At 42.0% G+C, this 20199-nt stretch overlaps 1 protein-coding gene across 2 annotated transcripts in view; it reads right to left on the bottom strand.

Moving 5' to 3' along the window:
- Positions 1-20199, bottom strand: part of SLC4A8 (solute carrier family 4 member 8) — a 544868-nt gene that overhangs the window by 94817 nt on the left and 429852 nt on the right. For both annotated transcript variants that reach the window (XM_085654497.1, XM_085654496.1), the window contains exon 15: positions 15351-15456. In XM_085654497.1, the coding sequence (XP_085510623.1) occupies positions 15351-15456 (106 nt within the window). The remainder of the gene's footprint in view (positions 1-15350; positions 15457-20199) is intronic.

Here is a 20199-nt window from a genome sequence, read left to right as displayed (position 1 = left end):
GGAATCCATAAATTTGGGGTCAAGGTGGACAGAAAAAACGAGGTGGAGTCTCAATGGGCGGAGTCATGAAAAGTAGTCCGTCAGTCAATGTATACATTTATTTATTTTAAACTCTGTCACAAAGATGTTGGCAACAGAGAAACATGACAGAAAATCTGTTCTGACTTAATTAGCTACAAAATCTGCATATACAAATATCTTATGGGGTTAACACAACTGCTGCAGAGAGCTTTGTGTGCCCAGTCAATCACGGTGAATAATAACAATGGTAAGATCACTGTGGTGGCTAAAGTTGGTGCTGAGGAGATCTGTGCTTTGTTTAGTCATGGTTTTGACTCAAAGTAGTGTAGAGGTATTTGTTGAAGTCTTTATAATTTCAAAATACACAAGCAGCATAGAGGGTTAATGTGTCTCCTTCAAAGCACATCGGGTAACACGCAGATGACAGATTATTATGTTAGATAGGAAAGTGGGTCACTGGTTTTGACACACAGATCCTTTTTTCACTGCATTTCATAAATTACAATCCTTTTAATTTAGCACAGTGAGCTATAAACCGGCATCAACCTGCTTGCAAACTGCAACACATGGGTTTAGAACCTTACTGTTTTTCTCAATATGTTATTAAAAGGCTGCTAACTAGGTTTTTTTAGGGGGTAATAATAAAGGACAACCCCAGGCACTGCGATATGTTTTAAATCCTGACTTTGTGTTTCTCCAAGCTATACAATTTTAGCATATAATCCCTACCAGTAAAGACGATGTGTGCAACCTACACCTTGAAACCCTGTTTGTGTTTTGTATCATCCTGAACATGGATTTACACTACACACTAGTATGCTTTATTATCAATCTATACTGTTTGCTGGATGTAAAGCACTCTGATACCCTACAGTGGGATGAGTAGCACTATAAAAGTAATAGCGATTAAAAAAAATTAGCAAGCGCTGTTTAAAGTGTTGTGTGTATAAATACTCACTCGGACTGATATATCTGACATTCTAACTGTGCATGAATATCTCTTACATAAAGGGGATGCACAAAGTAAAATAACTGCCTCCAAAACGTAGCTTCTCTTAAGTACTTGAGAAGTTAAAAGCTGTGTGCCTTTGTTTATCCATTGTATTGGCATCCAGGTGTTAGGCTGCAGATATCTTCCAGTCAGGATTAAACTCGAACAAAATGAGGGCTGATGGCCCTTTAAATTGGCCCTTTGTTTTGGACCCAAGCTGGAAGAAAAAATAAAAAAAAGCCCCCTCAGCTACTCCATGGTGCTGCTGCAAACAGAGAGCAGACAATGCGCAGGTACTGCTGATTGTGTATCGGTTTTGGCAAATAACGCTGGGACCAATTCAGCATATTTCACTGGGGCCAGATGGATCCCCGACCAAATTGAATAATAGCTGCCAGATTGGGGATCCAGTGGTTTCCCTCTTTATTCCAGAACTGCTTTGAACCCTCTGCATGAGAAGTCCATTCCCTGAACAAAGTAGGCACTGCAAGAACTCAGTTCTTAGGGAAGGATAGGCGAGCAGTTAGAAGCCGAAAGCTAGTGAGTGGAATCCTTCCGCCAGCACATTGAATGGAAAAATAAAGTCCATCAGAGACAGCATTTTCAACATTCAGATATCGTTTGGTCTTATGAGGATCAAAATTGAACACAAAAAAAACCTCGGGAACTTTATTATAAAGTTAACTTGCATAGACATTTTTGGCTAAAAAACTGAAAGAAGATATTCAGCATATTCCTTTTCCAAATACTTCTTGTGCTTTACACAGATGGAGATTACCTTTTTAATCCCAGGTTTGGGAAGGCGAGGAGGAGCTGTTTGATCACAATGCCAGGCAGAAGGCACTGGGTACGTGCCTTCTTCCTAGATAAAAGAGTGACTCCTGCCTCTCAAAGAGAACAACCCAAGGCTCAGGGCACTTCTTCTGTTGACCCTGTAGGCCAATCAACACCAGAAAGTACCTCTCACAAGGTCCCCAGGACAGTAAATGGCAGCAACAGCTGAAGGAGACTGACGGTACAGGAGTAGGCTTGGAACCTCTTGGTCTCCCTCACCTCCACAGTGGATGCTCGTGGATCCTTTTTAGGTCGAGCCTATTAGTCTGGAAGATCTGTTGTATGTATTTTGTAGGATCTAGAGATCAGCCCTGGGACTTGTCTGCTTCCGCCTTTGCTTAGGGACTTTATTTCTGTTCAACTGCCTCTATTTAACTGTCTTGATAGAAAACGACCAGTAGAGGTAATTAAAATAACAGAATTGCTTTCTGCGTGTTCAACTGCCTCTAATTACCCGTCTTGATAGAAAAAGACCAGTAGAGGGCAGTAAAATACCAGAATTGCTTTCTGCTTAGGGCCCTTCTTTTTAGGTCTCGCCTAGCTATTGCGTTCACGCAATCGCTATGCGAGACTCTAGTAGGAGGGGCATTTCAAAGTGCTCCCAAAAGTCGATTGCATGGCGAGCACGCGCACAATCACGTGCATCGTGCTGCCATGCAATCCGTTTGGGGAAGCGCTTCAGCCCACTGGCGCGTGCACGTGTAGCCACAGCCTCAGCATCATACTTCAAAGGGTCCGCTCCCCCGCCTGGAATGCGCTCCCCCGCCACAGCATGCCGAGAGATTGTTTCCTCATGGCGCCTCTCACAACTGTCCCTCCCCCACCACAGGGCTAGTCTCACGGACGCATTGCCATCCATCGATTTCACTTTTATGCCTGTGTTCTCTTTGGCTTTCAGCACACAGCCCGCCCTCCCCCCTCCGTGTTTTCTTGCAGCTTTGCCCAGATCTGAGTCTCAAACAACCAAAATAATAAGTTTGCCCTGCACGCTTTCTGCGCTTACAAAGTTAACATATGCCGCGCTCATTCCCTTTTCATCCTTCTAAGGTCGATAACATTAGCTCCATTAATTCTGCGTCTAAGGATTTAAATAACCATATGTTTTCTTGCAACTTTAGGCACTTCACACACACAGCCCCACTGCTCACACACACAGGCATCAAGGCAGCAACAGAATGCTCTGAGCCCCACCAGTGTTTGCCACACACACATGCCTCTCGCATCTCGTGTTTTCTTCCAGCTTTGGCCCGTGTTCTCTTTGCCTTTCAGCACTCAGCTTCCCCGTAACCACCATTTAACTAACATCCTGCCACACTCATTCCATTTTCATCCTCGCTTTCACTTTCATGCCCGTGTTCTCTTTGCCTTTCAGCACACAGCTTCTCCGTAGCCACCATTAAACGACCATCCTGCCACACTCATTCCATTTTCATCCTCTCTTTCACTTTCATGCCCGTGTTCTCTTTGCCTTTCAGCACACAGCTTCTCCGTAGCCACCATTTAATGACCATCCTGCCGTAAACACCATTTAACTACCATCCTTTTAGTTAAAATAAAAGAATTGCCTCTAAGGGTTCAAGGAACCATAGAAATACAAGGCAAGGCAGCAACAGAACGCTCTGAGCCCCACCAGTGTTTGCCACACAAACATGCCTCTCGCCTAACTCTCCCCCGCCCTCCCCCCTCCGTGTTTTCTTGCAGCTTTGCCCAGATCTGAGTCTCAAACAACCAAAATAATAAGTTTGCCCTGCAAGCTTTCTGCGCTTACAAAGTTAACATATGCCGCGCTCATTCCCTTTTCATCCTTCTAAGGTCGATAACATTAGCTCCATTAATTCTGCGTCTAAGGATTTAAATAACCATATGTTTTCTTGCAACTTTAGGCACTTCACACACACAGCCCCACTGCTCACACACACAGGCATCAAGGCAGCAACAGAATGCTCTGAGCGCCACCAGTGTTTGCCACACACACATGCCTCTCACATCTCATGTTTTCTTCCAGCTTTGGCCCGTGTTCTCTTTGCCTTTCAGCACTCAGCTTGCACGTAACCACCATTTAACTAACATCCTGCCACACTCATTCCATTTTCATCCTCGCTTTCACTTTCATGCCCGTGTTCTCTTTGCCTTTCAGCACACAGCTTCTCCGTAGCCACCATTTAACGACCATCCTGCCACACTCATTCCATTTTCATCCTCGCTTTCACTTTCATGCCCGTGTTCTCTTTGCCTTTCAGCACACAGCTTCTCCGTAGCCACCATTTAACGACCATCCTGCCGTAAACACCATTTAACTACCATCCTTTTAGTTAAAATAAAAGAATTGCCTCTAAGGGTTTAAGGAACCAAAGAAATACAAGGCAAGGCAACATACACTCCGAATGCCACTCAGAGCCACATAATTACATGCCACATAACTACAATGCACTCAATACAACAGTCACTCCAAAAACCAATCAGTGCCACATAGTTACACACCACATAATTACACAGCGCTCAATGCCACATACACTTCAAATACCACTCAGCGCCACATAATTACACACCACATAATTTCACTACACTCAATGCCACATGCACTCCAAATAACACTCGGTGCCAATTAATTACAATGCAAACAATGCAAGATACACTCAAAATAACACTCAATGCCACATAATTACACGCCACTAAAATCAACATACACTCCACACAAAACCACTCAGTGCCACATAATTATATTCTACATAATTACACTCTATCTATTGCCCTCACTCTCTATCTATCTATCTATCTATCTATCTATCTATCTATCTAATCGTATCTATCGTATCTATCTTATCTATCTTATCTATCATATCTATCGTATCTACCTTATCTATCTTATCTATCGTATCTATCGTATCTATCGTATCTCTCTATCTATCTATCTATCTTATCTATCTTATCTATCTTATCTATCGTATCTATCGTATCTATCGTATCTATCGTATCTATCTATCTAATCTATCTATCGTATCTATCGTATCTATCTATCTATCTATCTATCTATCTATCTATCTATCTATCTATCTATCTATCTATCTATCTATCTATCTATCTATCTATCGGACTATTGCACTCTATCTATCTATCGCAACACCACAGCATCAATTAACGCCACAGCATCACTCGACACCACCACAACATCACTCACCGCCACCACAGTATCAATCTGTACAACCATTCAACAACAACTGGCTCTAATATGTTCTCTCAATATTTAGGCTTTATTACAAATGGCACAAAAAAATTGATAATATTTAACTTCTGTTCTTGGATTTTAGGCGCAATTAAATACACTAAACATAATCTTCACAAGAGTTATTAACAAAAGTTTAAACGAATGCCATTATAATTTACATTAACTTTTATTTAAGTATTAATTATTTGCAAAAATTAAAAGCCATTGTTATTTGTAATATCAATACATCTAAGTCATGTAAATACAACACATATTGCATTACAAATGCTATAGGTGTCACATTTGCAACAGTTAAAACTATTGACATTGTACATGAGAAAGCTAGTAATTTCAATATTTTCAATACCAACACATAAATAAAAAATTAGTCAATTTACAATACAAAAAGCTAAAACTTTCCTAATGCGAGACCTATTGCATTGCAAATGCTTGTTTTATTTTTCTGGCAAGTGCATCTATTTAACTTTCTTGATAGAAAACGACCATCATCAGTTATCAATTCGCCAGCATAGCACACCAATCCGCAATGTCCTACTCAGTATTCTCATCTGTACGGACCAAGTGCAAATGGCATTCCTCAGCCACACCCCATTCACTCAGGTCAGTCCTCCAATTTTTCACTTGTGGGGGTGGCAGATGCATCCAGTGTGCAACAATAAGGCGTTTGGCCAGGACAAGACCCAGGAGGGCACACCAATACCGCAGCCGGAACCCATATTTTGGGGTCGGGAGATCCCCCAGCAAACAATGCTTAACTGAGGCTTCAACGTGAATCCCTGTAACAGCCCGTAGCACACGCAACACCCCAGCCCAGTAGAGCTGCAGCCTCGCTCATTCCCACATCATGTGTAAAAATCCAGTAGATCCCAGACCGCATCTAGGACATATCGAAGGGTATGCCACAGTGAAACGAGACAGCCGCTGAGGCGTTAAGTATGCATGATGCAGGTAATGGAACTTCGTAAGCTTAAAGTGGGCGTTGCTGGCTACCTCTGCACCTGCGCACATGCTCGTCGCCATTCTCCATCAGTAAGGGGAACGTCAGATCCACCAACCACCTATTCTGGACTTCAGAAACATCAATCCTACAGTCTGCCTTCAAAGCTTTATAAATATTGGAGATCATTCCCCTAGAAGAGCCTGAGTCAAGCAGCAAGGCTAAAGTCTACGACTCTTCCGGCTCGTCCTGGAAGGTCACCGTAAGTTCACAAGCCATGCCTGAAATCTTCACGTACTGCAGAAATTGACTAGGGGGACATGATAACACTTCTGCCTCTCTGCAAATGAAAGAAAAGCCCCATTGAGGTAAAGGTCCCCAGAAGGTTGAGCACCCACCATCATACCATCACGTTATGTCCATTACATTCTGTATGTGGCAGAAACCGTGGAGCCACTGGAGGGGGAGAAGCCGGGCTTATGGAGCCATATAAAGGACTAAAGTGACTGCTCTCTCCCAAACCCCAGAACCTGCCGGACTATAAACTGTAGTCTTTGGTGAACCTGCGATCCCATCATCAAATAGCTAGGGAGATCTGCCTCCGTAGCTCAACTTGTTAGCAAGGCCTTCTCAGCGTCTGGAACCTTGGCACACCACTGCACAGCATATCGTAACAATCCAGCAAAATAATAAAGGCGAAGATCATGAAGACCCAGACCACCAACTTCCATATCTGGTTTGAGTATCTCTAGTTTTACCCTGCTATGTTTGCCAGCCCATACCAGGGAAATCAGAAAGTTGTTTAAGGTGGTGAATGTAGTCCACAGGATACGACAAAAAGAATTCTGAAGGGCATTGATGCAACGTGGAAGAGAGGCCATCCTGCTCAGTGCCACATGACCCATAACAGACAGGGGGAAGTGATTCCAGACCAGATTGAGGTCTCCAGACCAGACAGGACCACCCCCATAATCAGAGCATAGTTAGCCTCAATGTGCGCGACCTGTATCCGCAGGTACCAGAAATGAGCACACTGCCGTTGGGATTCCATTGCAGGGAGGTCCAAGGTCCTCACCCCAACCAGTCTCGCTAAAGGGAATATATAACAGACATCTGGTGTTTAACATGGAGACCGAGACCACGCTGAAGGAGGATAAGATGTCCAAAAGCATGGGTACCGACCCCTATGAATAACGAATGTAGAGCAATGCATCATCAGCGTATAATGAGATAGCATGAGTGTGACCCCCACCGGGATGCCCCAGCGGGCCATATCTCATCACAGCCGAATAGCCAGGGGCTCCACTGGCAGAGCAAAAAGGAGAAGAGACTGCAAGCAGCCCTGCCCTGTGCCCCTCTTAATGGGGATAACCTCAAAGAGCCTGCCCCCGCTACGCACTTGGGCTACTGGCAGGCAGTAGAGTAACCAGACCCAGGAAATAAACTCCTGGCCCAGACCCATTCTCGCCAATACTTCCCCAGAGGTAACGCCCACCACAGTGTTTTGAATGCTTTTTTGATATCAACTACACCACTGCAGCCGGCACATCAGCATCCACCAATGAATGTAGCACATGGGAGCATCGCCTGGGATTCATATGTGTCCCCCTGCATGGCATAAACCCACACTGGTCCTCATGGACCAAGTGAGTTAACACCGACCCAAATGCGGGGCCAAGACCTTAGCCAGGAGCTTGGTCCCAACATGGACAAAGGTCAATAGGAGCAAAGGTCTAATGGGTCCTTACCCAGTTTGGGAAGCATCACGATATGTGCCTCCCACATGGACGGTGGCAAGACACCCACCTGTCTGGCCTCTTGGAGTGTCTCTAACAAGCGAGGTAACATGGAGTCAGCGAATGCCTGGAGAAATTCTACCTGGTCCCAGAGCCCTACAGTGCACCATACCCTTCAGTGCTTCATGTAAGTCCTCCAACCAGTGTGCCTCCCCAAGTCAGTCACTCTGCACCTTGGTGAGTTGCAGAAGCATCAGGTCATCGAGAAACCTCGCAGTTTCAGCTGGATCAACACATTGGGCCCGCCCCTATATACCACAGCCAAGTGATCTCGCAATAGGGAATTAACACCAGACTGAGTAGTAACCTCTAGGCCATCGGGGTGATGGAGCATTAGTATAGTGGAGGGTGGGCGCTGCCATTTCAGTAGCCATGCCAAAAGTCTCTTGAATTTATCGCCCTCTCAGTGGAGCAGCTGGCGATAGTCCCAGATATCCGCCACTCTCCTCTGGCCTTGTAGTAAGGCTTCTCTATGTGGCTCAGCCGTAGGGCCTGGCCCCTGCAGTTCTGCCAACATCTTCTTTGCCTCAGTAAGCTCCCCCTTCAACCGTCAGCGTGAGCCCCAATCATAGATGGGCATTACCCCCGAGTCACCACCTTCAGCGCATCTCACTCCAAACCCCTGTCAGTAGGAGAGAGACAATTAGTGTCAAAATACCCATTCACCATCCTCCTGCATTCCTCCTGAAACAGAATATCCCAGAGTTCCTCAGGACCGAGACGCCAGAGGGGGATTCTCGGCTGAGCAACCGCTCAAGACCCACTCCAACAACACCAGGGTGTGATCCGACACTAAATGCCCTTAGGGTGCATATCTGTATAGTGGCAGTCACCACTTCCTGGGAGGCCAGAAAGGATGTCTATCAAATGCACCGTCCAGCACACAATTGAAGTCACCAGCCCACAACAGAGGCACGCCAACAAATGGGAGCACTAACTTCTCCAAGTCCTGGTAAATACCCCAGTATCCACATTTGGGCGTATACATTGAGCAAGCAAGCCTCCACAACATTAAGCATGCCACACAGCAGAATATACCGCCCCTCCACATCCGCAGTGAAGCCCCCAACCCAGAAGGGGACATGCAGGCCACCCACATCGCCACCCCTCAGGGATAAGTAGAGTAAGAGGCGAAAAACATCTGACTCCCTCCATTTACTATGGAGCTTTTGTGCCTCCGAGTCTGATAGGTGCGATCCTGTAGCAATGCAACTTGCACCCCATGTCTACAGAGATAGATCTGCACCCTGTAACGCTTCACAAAAGAGTTGAGACCATGAACATTCCATGTTACAAATTTAAATTGCTTCATTCTGTCTCACCCAATCCCTCCTGAATCCCCTCCTTCAAAACATACCCATATTTGCGCACAGAAGCAGTAATATTTACATTGTCTGATGTGCACATTTATCTTGTGGTGACGTATGCACATTTTTCATACGATTTCTTAATGTTCAAGTAGCAGGCATAAACTCTTCTCTATATGTATAAAAGCAGCAATTATGACACTGTTTGAGAAAAACATGTATCTTCTGCTGTAATACACATTTTCTCTCCATATGAATGCATTTGCTTACAACAGAAGGCATAGTTCAATGTACAATGACACATTTATAGCAACAACTTCAGCTCTATACCGTGAGAAGCTTACTTGATCATTTCTGAGTATACTCTTTGTCGTGCACCATTCTGGAGAGAGTATAGTTGGCATGTGGGGGAAGAGTCAGCTTTTAATAGTCTTCTGAATCTAAGATGGTTGTCAGTGGATCTTATGTGTGGGGACAGTGAATTCCATAGTTCGGTTGCTTGAACAGAGAAAGTTGTTCCACCCATGGTTTGTTTCTTGTATGCAGCACAGATGAGGCGGGGAGCTTGATGACAGGTAGTCCTTTGCCATGTGTTGCTTTATGTGTGATACAAAGCAGCTTGAAGATGGATCTTCTGGCAACTGGTAGCTAGTGCGGGGCCCTCCAGGTAGGGGAGATGTGTGCTTGTGGCTTTACATGTAGGAGTAGTCTAGGAGCAGCTTTCTGAATTCTCTGAAATCTTCTCATGGTTGACGGAGGTGAGCTGTGATACATATGATTAGCATAATCCTGTTTTGATAGGAGAAGAGAGAGATAGTAGCTTAAACCTTGTGAGGGAATACTAGGAGCAGAAATATGTGTAGCAGTGTTTTTATTGTGAGAAAGCATGATTTGGCTACCATATCCATTTGCGCATTCATTGACAGCTTGGCATCCATGGTAATTCCGAGATTTCTTATCTCCATAGATATTTTTAGTGGTGGTCCTAGATCATCAGGCCAGGCGCAGAGAGGGTCACAGGTTTTCCAGACGCCACAAGGGGAGTTTTTTGTTTTTGCAGGTATTTAATTTGAGGTGGTAACATGCCATCCACTGGTCAATGGCCCGGAGGCTATTAAACTTAGGACCATCTCAGAAAGGATTGGGCGGCACCTATTTCACAGGTTAATGGACAGTTATTCCTTTGACTCATACTTCTGTGATGAAGTCTAGATCTATGGGACAAGAGCTAAAGATCAACCTGTACAGCAAATCCAAATAGACCCACCATCGCTAAGGCTGTCTCACACTTTTACATCATCAAAAATGGACATTGGCAAGATTCTACAGGTCCAGGTACATTATGACGCTCAACCATATTCTTTGTTCCATTCATTCTTCCTAGGAGGTTTCTAAATGTAATCTAGATATTTTCAGTCATGTCCCAGACTACACAAAAGAGAAAAATAAGGGACCCTTGTTATAGCAACCCCAAGTCTCTGCATTCAAACATAAGGATTGCAAGCTTAATTTTTTTAATTCTAACTTTTAATTTTCATCAATTTTCTATTTTTAAATATTTTTTTCCAAACTGTTGCATGTTCCGCAGAAGAACGAGGTAATAGGTGCGCTTTATGACGCTTCCTTCAGAACTTCTACCTGGCTTCCGTAGGTAGAGCTTAAAAGAAGGGAAAAGCATGTTATCTGCATTATCGCATCTTGGTTGATACCTAACAAGGAAGAACTGATTCTATGTCTACCATTTTCCGCTGGGATTTCCAGTTCACTCCTCCATACCCCCATGACTTCCAACTCCATTGCCTACTGCTGGTCGAAACGGTTACACAGGGTACGTATTCTACACATTCACATATTTCACACTTTGTGAATGAGGGCAAATTTTCATGGGTGCAATTTATTATTGTTTTCCAGATGTAAATCAGATTCACATCTGAAGATAGCCATACAGATTGGTAGATCATTCCAACAACCTTGCCAAATGTTATGGACGAGCCCATGGCAATGTACCCTTGGGTGTTTTCTTTGTCTGGCAAGAGACAAGACCCCAGAGCCACAGACGTGGATGATAGGAACTGATTTCAGGACATTCTAAAATACCTTATGCAATAGCTGAAAATCTTTCCATTTGCTTTGAAGTTGCCCCAATAGTCTTCCAGCTTGGGATCATTCTAGGAGAAATACCTAGGGGTGCACCCGGATCTGGTCCCTGCACTTCATTCAGTCTTAATGGCTATTTTCATCCATGCGTGTGTATCGTTACGGGGAGTGACCCAATCAAGACATAAGGAGTGGGATTAGTATAAATTATTAATCAACTATTATTCACACCATAGATTCCATTTATCATTATTTTGAGTCTGGCTTTGGCATACGGGTCTCATGGGCCTATTCAAAGGCGCCTTGATGCCTTTGGGCTGAGTTTGCGCGTTATAAATTATTTTTCATTCATTCATTCATTCAAGTGCCCCTTTGCTCCCCTGAACACGTTATATGATGCCGACACATTTTGACCTTTTCCGTGGGCCTAATGTTTTGTTGAAGATTTTCCTCGGGGCTGCATATAGTTCTTATAAAGGGACACTATATGAAAAAAGTATTATATGGGAGCACTAACAATAAGGACTATGACATAGCCTCAGCAATTTCGAATTATTGAATAAGGTTTGTGGGTCCTTTTATCTTTCTGTTTGACAGCAAAAAAATTAAAAAAGTAGAAAGTGTGACATTTTCACTATAACAGCACTTAATGTATGAGAAGAGTAAAGAGATAGAGGGAAAACATCCAAAAGGGAAAAGGACACTTGAATAGGCTCACAAGATCCAAATGCCAAACGCGGCCTCAAAAGAATGATAAAATGAATCTATGGTGTAAGGGGTACCATTTTGATTAATATTTTCATCCACGCAGCATCCCCAGAGGAGAAAGACCTGGAATCCATTTAAAACATAGATGTCTTAGGAATAGATTGGCAGTTAAACAGTGGTGAGTCAAGAAGTCCTCTTTTTCTGAAGATAAGTACTCCACAACTGATATCTACAGAGGATAAAGCTTCTCAGAGAGCCCGAGAATATGTTATGTTATATGAATTTATTACGCGCACGGCTACTCGTGAGTGTATAAGAGACATTGCAGATTTTTTAAATGTAGCCCCTAACATTCGAGCTGGTTCATCTCCCACTCACAATCTACTGACAAGAATATTCTAAAGTGCCTTTTGAAAAACGGGCAACCATTCACTTGTCACAAAAAACAACCAGTGGCTAAAGGCTTGAAAATAGACACTTTGCAAAAATGGAACACAGTTAGCAGCAATTAATTGTTTAAAACTGGAGTAATGAAAAAAGAAGTATCAAATGACATAAGGCGCTCAATAAGGAGCATGAAAGACTAAATCAAAAAAGGCGTGGTACTCAGCAACTGTGCAAAAGTGCAAGGAGCGGTGGTCAGCACTGCTTTAAAGAGGCATGAGGCATAATACTTTTCTGTCCTATGTTCCTACATTTTAATCTGTACAACTGAGTGGTTTCCTTTTCTTTGTGCTGGTTCATTAGCCCCCCTCGTATGAATTCTTAAAAGTAAGAAATGTATACATCCAGGTAAGGTAGGCCAAGGGGTAAAAGATCCACCAAGGTGACTGAACCATAATGTAAAATTGATGCGCTACCATTGCCTATTGAGGAAGGCTACTTAGAGGTTTGCCCCTCACCGACCCGAATTACTCTATATGTTACCCCCACGGGAACTTGTTTTTCATTATTCTGTATATCTTTACGGCATCTGTACTTAACTCATGTAAAATCCCATTTAAATCTATTTTGAAATTTAAAAAAAGACTGGCGTACTCCCCTGTTTGGAAGACACCACATTCTACTTGAACGCGTTTTTGGGAGACACATTCTTCCCCTCCAGTACAGTAACCCCCAAGATGACTTGGGCCTTGAAACTTTACACGACACCGGAATTCTAAGCAATGAAGACAAAAGCTGCATTGCTTGAAGAACGACAAAATTACTTTACAGTAACAGAAAGTCACATTTAGATCTTTTTTTTGCACATCTATTTCAGAACATCAAAAGATTTGCAAAAACAAAGGCAACTTCCGGTTACCAACCCCTGGCTGCTAGGGTCGACCACAAGTGTTTTGGTGTGAGGGGACATTGCGCACCACACTGAAGCAATGACACTCAGCCGGAAAGGAATGGTGCACAATTTACAAAATTAATATTAGATGTTGCGAAGTCAAAAAATAAAATGGGACCTACAAACAAAGGTTTCCTGGGAGGAGCTTGCAACATGCAGAGTAGTGTTAGCAAGCCGTGAATCACAAGCGTTGCCCCTTTGCAGTACATAAAGGCCACAGAGAGATTTCCCGAAAGCATCATCATTTGATGATAAAGCAATTTCTTTGATTACATAGTGGTTCATACGCACTCCTGCAGTTTCTACGAGCTATAACTAACTATTTCATGTCACAGTAGGTAACCCAAGTCAACAATTCTGAAATGTAGTGCGAGATGTTCCGGAATATATTGGAAATGCAGCATCCATGCTTCAAATATTACCCTTTAGGAATAGGTGGCTCGCCAGAATAAGGAGTTGCACGAATTAATGAATAACTACATTGAACAAACGATGGAAAGGCCAATCAGTCTTGCACTTGAAACATTACCAATGCTTTTTCCCCTCAAACCTAGATGTTAGCCACAAGTGCGCTACCTCTGTAATGGCCATATCTGAATGTATTTTCTGATGATTTGAGGAAATAAAATTCAAATACGCCAATTGCGGTTGCTCCCACATCCACATTAGCTGTATCTTTTCTTACATTTCAAGAAAAAACTTCCAAAGATGTCTTGCACACATTCATGGTGGGCATGACAAAATCTATCTTAGCATATTGAAAGAAACTCTATTCAAAGATGGCCAATGTGGATTTGCGCCTATCCACAGTGATCATATTTGAATGGCTTTTTTTATGCTTAAAGAAAAGAGATTGAATGATGGCTACTGTGGTTGCATGACTATCTACAGTGGCCATCTTATTTTGCAATACATTTTCTTATATTTAAAGAAACCATATTCAGAGATAGCTGCTACTGTTAAGAGTGCATTCTTGATGGCCATCTTTAAATGGGATTCTTTTAAATATAACAAAACGTTCATGATTCCCATGGGACATGCATATGCATGTGCAGTCCGACAATTTGGAACGGTTTAATAAATTGAAGGGGGCTACCCCCCACCAGCATTGCAGATGGTGCTGAAAGCTCGAGAGGCCGGGGGCAAACTGCCGCTGGGAGGGGGGCTTTAATTACAATTAACTTGATAAAAAGATGGGATGAGATGGTGAAGCAGGGAGAGAGGTAGTTTAAATAGTGTCTCAAACATATTTGCAAAATAATGTCTGACATCTGTAGTGGAAGTATGCATGCCAGCCAATCAAAACACAGTAAACAAAATGGTCATGTATAGGACATACACAAGAATACGGTGGAAAGTCATTACATCAGAAGCAGGGAAGGGAGTTAAACAAGTGAGCCATACAATCATTGGTAATGGGATGACCCAAAACTCACTTTATGTATTGTATTATTCACAATAGGTCTTCAACAATAGACATCTAAACCTGTATGTAAGCAAGACCAAAAAAAGACAGGCACGAGAATGCAATGACTGTGTGGCACCAACGTTGTGATTACACAATGATGGACCAGTGATCCCTCAGAAGACAGGCGCTTGTGTTGTAACAACACACATTTAGAATACTCATTTACTAATAAAGCCACAGAAAGCAAAAAATGTGGGTATTTAGGTCACAAGATTAGAAAGAGATGTCATCCTTACCAAATAGGAACATACATTGATGTATCTTATGCTATATGGTGAAGTGGGAATTTCAAGAGATGGTTAATCATTGGACATGTTGGTGGGTGGAAACTGTCTTTCCACTGCTTAGCATTCCTTGATTAACACTAAATCACATCTCATTAGATAAACCGGTAAATGCTTGGAATTATTTCATGGAACATAAAGGTCCTCACGTCAACTGTGAGTACACTGACAAGAATGCATACTACAGGGGTCAACATTAACAGTACCACAGAGAGTGATTTAATCTACAGTAGGAGAACTAAATGCACAGCATGCACAGGGGTTATCAGTGTTGTGGTGCATGTCCACACTAGTGTCATTTGCAAGTCATCCATCTTTGCATGCCTTGACAGGCGACATACTTACGCTAACAGTAAGGTTGGACCAGTTCATTTCAGATGCAGAGATGTTGTGGTCGCTCCAGTACTTCAGTGTGTGATTGTTTGGATTTTCGGGCTCAGTGCATTTACAACTATAAAAGAGAAAAAAACAGTTTAAAATGTTGGATGTCGTTTTTACACTTCTGTCAAAAAACGAGGGCGCCCAGTAGAGGAACATTTACTGACAAGTAATATTCATACTTAAGACTTTGAATTTCTTGTAGCGATGGCAAGCAAACCACCTACACCCACCACGAGTCCAGTCTCTACTACACACCTTGGTGCGACATAGAGCTCCCATCTTGGGATTTACTGTATAAATGAATTGGCAAAACCCTCTCTTATGGACTCATTAAGATTGGTGGACCCAGTATAATATTGACACATAGTAATTATGTTACCACACAATATCACTACAGGCTCTAGGGCTACAATGCAAAACCAAGCTGTAATAACGAACAAGTTACTTGCCTTCGGTAACACATTATCTGGTAGAGACATAGTCTAGCTGCAGGTTCCTTAAATTTAGAATTTTCCCTAGGTGTCAGATTGGATTCAGATACTTTTCAGCAGAACCTCTGGGCATCGTTCCCAGAGTGGGGAGGATAGGTAGGGTAAGCAATCTGCAGCTAGACTCTGTCTTTATCAGATAGTGTGTTACCGAAGGTAAGTAACTTGTTTATCTGATGAACACATGTAGCCGCAGATTCCTTAAGTTTTGAATTAACTACCATAGCTATACCCACACGGAGGAGGTTCTGCAAACTAAACCTACAAAAGTTCACAGAGAGAACCAGCCAGTCGAAATTAACAATAAACCAGACATACATAGGAATTAGATTAAAAAGAGCATGAGTTCCTTATAAAAACTGTGGCAAGGAACACAGGCAATCTATTTAATATATAACCCTACAGGCACGGGAAAACTGCAGCCCCAAGGGTAGCGGAATAACACTGTGTCAGAGAACAACAACCAACAGTAGGACAGTAGTACATAACCTCTAAAGGGTGATATGAACCTATGGACTAGAAAGGCCAAAGGCAATAAGGAAGGGCATGTAAACTTCCATTCCCTACACCAGTAAGGAAGTATTTGAAGGAACTCGTACTAAGAAATCTATAAAAAAGAGCTTCCAGAACACATCCACATTAGAGCCCATATGAATAAATGCATTCATTCTAAGGTCAGAAAGACCAAACCAAGTACAACAACTGATGCAAATCAAAGTGCATCCTTGAAGAAAACTTTATTAGATAAAATGACCACTACAAGGGTCCCACAGCACACAGAAGCGGTAGAGATGGAAATATGGCAATTATCGAGATATAAATCTGCCAAAATAATGAACAAACAATGCTCAAATCTATATAGCTCATACTCTATGTACATATATAATCCATATTCATGATATATATATATATCTATATATATCTGTATCTATTAACTACAGGCGGTCGCCAGTAGGTAGTTATAGTTAGGACCTATTTTCCATAGGAAATCCGCAACATTCTATTCCCAATAACTTTGGCGCCGATTGACAAATCTTCGCGAAATTTTCAAAACTGTTGGCCAGCTCCGGTCTGCTCCTATCCTGAAAGTCTCGGGATGATTTGTGTAGCGGCGGCCGAGAAAAAAGGGGGGACCCAAAACGTGTTTTCCCCATGCAATTTCCCATAGGACCTTTAGCCACAGCTACAGCCCGAACTGCTGAACGGAATTACACCAAATTTGGCAGAAAGGTAATCCTCAGTTCAGACTCGTGCCTTTTGCTTAAATGGTGTAAATCCGCGCAGTAGTTCCTGAGAAAATCTAAAGTAAAATCACATATATATCTGGGCGGAGCCTAACCACACATCTCATCGTGAGATCTGATTGGCTGTCAGCAATTCATCCAAGAAGTGTTGACAGCCATCTTGGGACCAATATACATGATAGCACCTCATTAAAAAGCATTGCAGTTAATAGAAGGTTTTAAGACTTTAGTTACATTATAAATCATTTGTTGATGGTACCATACTCATTTTAGGAATTGTGGTATGTTCTAAAGTCATTTTACCACGTGAAAAAGCCTTCTGCTGGGATATCATGAATCATGTTTGAGAGAAAACTATTTTCTCATGCTTTTCTCACAGAGGTTTGGAAGGTGATCTATAAGCTAAACTGAGAGCATATTTTCTGTAAATTCACATTATCTTTCTCAGTCATGTGAGAATGAAGTCTGACATTCTCAGTAAAACATGTACATCCAACAAGGGCAGAGACTGTCAGTTGATTCATTTGTGTTCTACTGCAGCTTCACAGAGTGTTCCACAGAACAACTAGAGCGCTAACAGTCCTACTTATGATAAACGTATGGCACATCTGAAGCCATCTTGATTGGAATAAAGTGGTAACCCTTAAAACATTTAACTTAAAAAGGAACAAAATGAGGGGGTTCATTTTGCCATAGAAAGTATGATTAGTGCTGCAGAAAGACAAAATTAGGGCACGTTTTGAGTGACTTCTCAAATCCTCTTCTATTTCATTAAAAAATTCTGACATGCAGACTGAAACATGCACTTTCAATACCCGCAGCAGACTTCCCTGGTGAGCAGTACCTTTACTACAGTGATCTAATGAGTAACTAGAGTGCTAAAATTCTGAATTTATGGCAAATGTGTGACACATCTGAATGCCTTTCTTGATGGAATCAACTTAAAAAATTGAAAGTATTCCTATTGAGGAGACTATAGTAAATGAGGAAATTAGGAAACTTCATAACAAATAAGTCTCCCAAGATGGCCACCAGAGACAAAAGAGCCCAAATGTAGCACAAATATCACCCAGATGTAGCCCAAGTATAGCCCAATGACAGAATGTCCCAGAGTGTTTTAACGAACAACTAGAGCGCTAACAGTCCTACTTATGATAAACGTATGGCACACCTGAAGCCATCTTGATTGGAATAAAGTGGTAACTCGTAAAACATTTAATTTGCAAAGGAACACAATGAGGGGGTTCATTTTGCCATAGAAATTATGATTAGTGCTGCAGAAAGGAAAAATAAGGCACATTTTGACTTCTCAAATCCTCTTCCATTTCATTAAAAAATTCTGACATGCAGACTGAAACATGCACTTTCAATACCAGTCCAGCAGCAGACTTCCCTGGTGAGCAGTAGCTTTACTACAGTGATCTAATGAGCAACTAGAGTGCTACCATTCAGAATATATGGCAAATGTGTGACACATCTGAATGCCTTCTTGATGGAACCAAAGTAAACGAGCATTGGAAATGCAATAGGTCTCGCCCTCGTTTAAGTTAAAGCAATTCTGTTTGTAATTAGGTAGATTTTTAGCTTTGCTTTTATTAGTGTTTTTCAAACTTTCATGTACATAACATGCATGTGTATGCATATATGTATGCATGCATTTATATTTGTATTTATATAGATTCACTGAAAAAACCATAGGTTTCACACATGTTATAGTTAGCTGGACATTTCGCTCGTAAAAAGCCATTGAAATTCCCCCGTTATAGTTAGTTCAGCTAAATATAACTCGCGCGACCGCAATCCACTGCTGATGACTAACTATAACGGGGGAATTTCAATGGTTTTTTACGAGTGAAATGTCCAGCTAACTATAACATGTGTGAAACCTATGGTTTTTTAAGTGAATTTGCAAGGTTTTTTAAATGTTAATTTCTAACTATAACGTGTGTGAAACCTATGGTTTTTTTAGTGAATTTGTAAGGTTTTTTAAATGCTAATTTATGTATTATTATATTTTTTATATATTTATTTTACAATAAACTACCTATGTATATAGTTATAGATTGACTGTATCCTGTAATATGGAATGGCTCGTTTAAAATGTTTTTTTTTTTTTTAAGGGTTTTTCACCCTGCGATTTTTTGAAAAAAACAATAAAATGTTTTTTTCACCCTTCGGGGTCCTTCAGGGACCCCCTGACAAAGGCTAGGGGGTCAGCAACTCTCTACCCTGCCCCCTTTTCACGTTCTCCACCTTTGTTTTTCACTGCCACACACAAAATGGCTTCCGACACTTCCTGATTTCGACCGACCCGAATGTTGACTGACATCTAACCACCAATCAGAATTACGCTCGCGCGCGCGCACGGTGCGCGCATATAGATATTTATGTACTTTTAACTGCAATTTTCTCAGGAACTACTGAACAGATTGACACCATATATGCAAAAGGCACATCCCTGACCTGAGGACTACCTCTTTGCCAAATTTCAAGTAATTCTGTTCAGCCGTTCGGGCTGTACCTTCGACTAAAGGTCCTATGGGAAAATGCATGGGGAAAACACGTTTTGGGACCCCCCTTTTTTCTCAGCCCCCGCTTGACGAATCACCCCGAGACTTTCAGGGTAGGAGCTGAGCGGAGCGCCCCATTAGTTTTGAAAATTTCACGAAGATTAGTCAACCGGCGCCAAAGTTATTCAAAATAGAATTTTCAGATTTCCTATGGGAACTCGGTCCTAACTATAACTATCTACTGTCGACTGCCAGTAGATAATATGCAGATTATATATATGTTTAGATATGTATGTATATATATATATATATATATATATATATATACACAGACATATATATAAATGCATATGCATATTTATGCATATATATATATATGTGCATATGTGTGCGTGTAGAGAGAGGTAGAGGTATAGAGGTAGAGAGGTAGAGGTAGAGAGTAGTAGAGAGCGGTACAGAGGTAGAGAGTAGAGAGTGAGTAATAGAGAGTAGAGAGTGAGTAGTAGAGAGTAGTAGAGAAAGTAGCAGAGAGTGAGTAGTAGAGAGTGTGTATTAGAGAGTGAGTATTAGA

The sequence above is a fragment of the Triturus cristatus genome, chromosome 4_1 (assembly GCF_964204655.1).
Source record: "Triturus cristatus chromosome 4_1, aTriCri1.1, whole genome shotgun sequence".
NCBI classification, from domain to species: domain Eukaryota; kingdom Metazoa; phylum Chordata; class Amphibia; order Caudata; family Salamandridae; genus Triturus; species Triturus cristatus.
The sequence above is the reverse complement of the archived record's forward strand: the minus strand, read 5'-3'. Positions and strand labels throughout refer to the sequence as shown.